This window comes from Sprattus sprattus (genome assembly GCF_963457725.1).
Source record: "Sprattus sprattus genome assembly, chromosome: 12".
Classification (NCBI taxonomy): Eukaryota; Metazoa; Chordata; class Actinopteri; order Clupeiformes; family Clupeidae; genus Sprattus; species Sprattus sprattus.
The window spans coordinates 2,838,599-2,839,862 of record NC_137910.1 but is presented as its reverse complement, the minus strand read 5'-3'; the positions used below and the strand labels follow the sequence as shown (position 1 = coordinate 2,839,862).

Here is a 1,264-nt window from a genome sequence, read left to right as displayed (position 1 = left end):
TGGAGCTGGAGGGAGGGGTGCGAAGGAAAGGGGGGGTGGGGGGTGCGTGATTTGATATGGGTGAAAGGCTATTTTAATAAAAAACAATTTGTATTAAACCCAAGAAACTCTGTCATGCAGTGACTCTTGTTTGGCCGTTTATTTAATGGCCACCTAATTGCTTCAAATGCCACCTATTTGTGCACGCAAGCAAGTCTGTATGTGTGTGTGTGTGTGTGTGTGTGTGTGTGTGTGTGTGTGTGTGTGTGTGCGGTGTGTGTGTGTGTGTGTGTGTGTGTGTGTGTGTGTGTTTGTGTGTGTGTGTACTTGTGTTTGTTTGTGTATTTGTGTGTTTTAAGTGTTTTTTATGAGTTACTTTAGGGTTCAAATGATAGCATGAGTGAAAAGAAAGAGCTACACACCCATCAACAACACAAACGCACACACACACTTTCTCTAACGCGTTTGTTTCTTTTTCTTCCAGTTAGCGCAACGATGAGCAATCTGCTGTTCAACGACTCCTCCTCCCTGTCTGCACAGGAGGTCCCGTCCAACCTGTCCCTGATGACCAACTCCACGGGCTCGATCCTCCCCATGGGGACCCATGACCCACTGCCCATCATCATCATCACTCTCTGCCTCTTCCTCCTCTTTGGGGGCTGCGTCGCCTTTCTGGCCGTCTGCTGCTCCTCCGATCCACCGGAGGGGGGCTGCGAGGCGGGCTGCGGCCCAGCCGAGGGCCTCTCCTGCGGGGCGCCTCTGTCCAGCGAGCCCCAGCTCAAGCTGTGGAAGCGCCTGGGCTCCATGCGTCGCTCCGTCTCTTCCTCCTCCTCTTCCTCGGTGCGGCGGAGCACCCCGCAGCGCCGCTCGCCGCCGCCGCCGATATCACCGCCCCTCATCACGGTGACACCCCCGGTTGTCATGGCAACGCCTCAGAGGCACAACCTGCATCGCCCCCACATCGCCATGCCCTGCTTGCTGCAGTATGCCACCGAAATTTGACCCACCTGTGCCCAAAGTGGGACCCAGCTTAGCCATCTAACCGCTGCTGAGAGTGACCATTAAATGACCATCCAACACCGCATTGCTGAATTATATACAGTACCAGTCAAAAGTTTGGACACACCTCACATTTTTTGGAGAAGTGTTTTCTTTACTTTTATTATTTTCTACATTGTAGAATAGATTAATGCTGAAAGTGTTCTATCATGAAGAAAATAATAAAAGTAAAGAAAAAACTTCTCAAAAAATGAGAAGGTGTGTCCAAACTTTTGACTGGTACTGT

The 1,264-nt window shown here is 50.8% G+C and overlaps 2 protein-coding genes across 2 annotated transcripts in view; one reads left to right on the top strand and one right to left on the bottom strand.

The window, feature by feature from the left end:
- Window positions 1–1,264, bottom strand: part of cdh23 (cadherin-related 23) — a gene marked incomplete at both ends in the record, with an annotated part of 283,012 nt that overhangs the window by 66,867 nt on the left and 214,881 nt on the right.
- LOC308373797 (uncharacterized protein) lies at window positions 475–981 on the top strand (the record flags this gene model as incomplete). The annotated part of the gene is made up of 1 exon (XM_080849433.1): window positions 475–981. One exon carries the CDS (start codon window positions 475–477, stop codon window positions 979–981), a length of 507 nt encoding a protein of 168 aa, XP_080705559.1.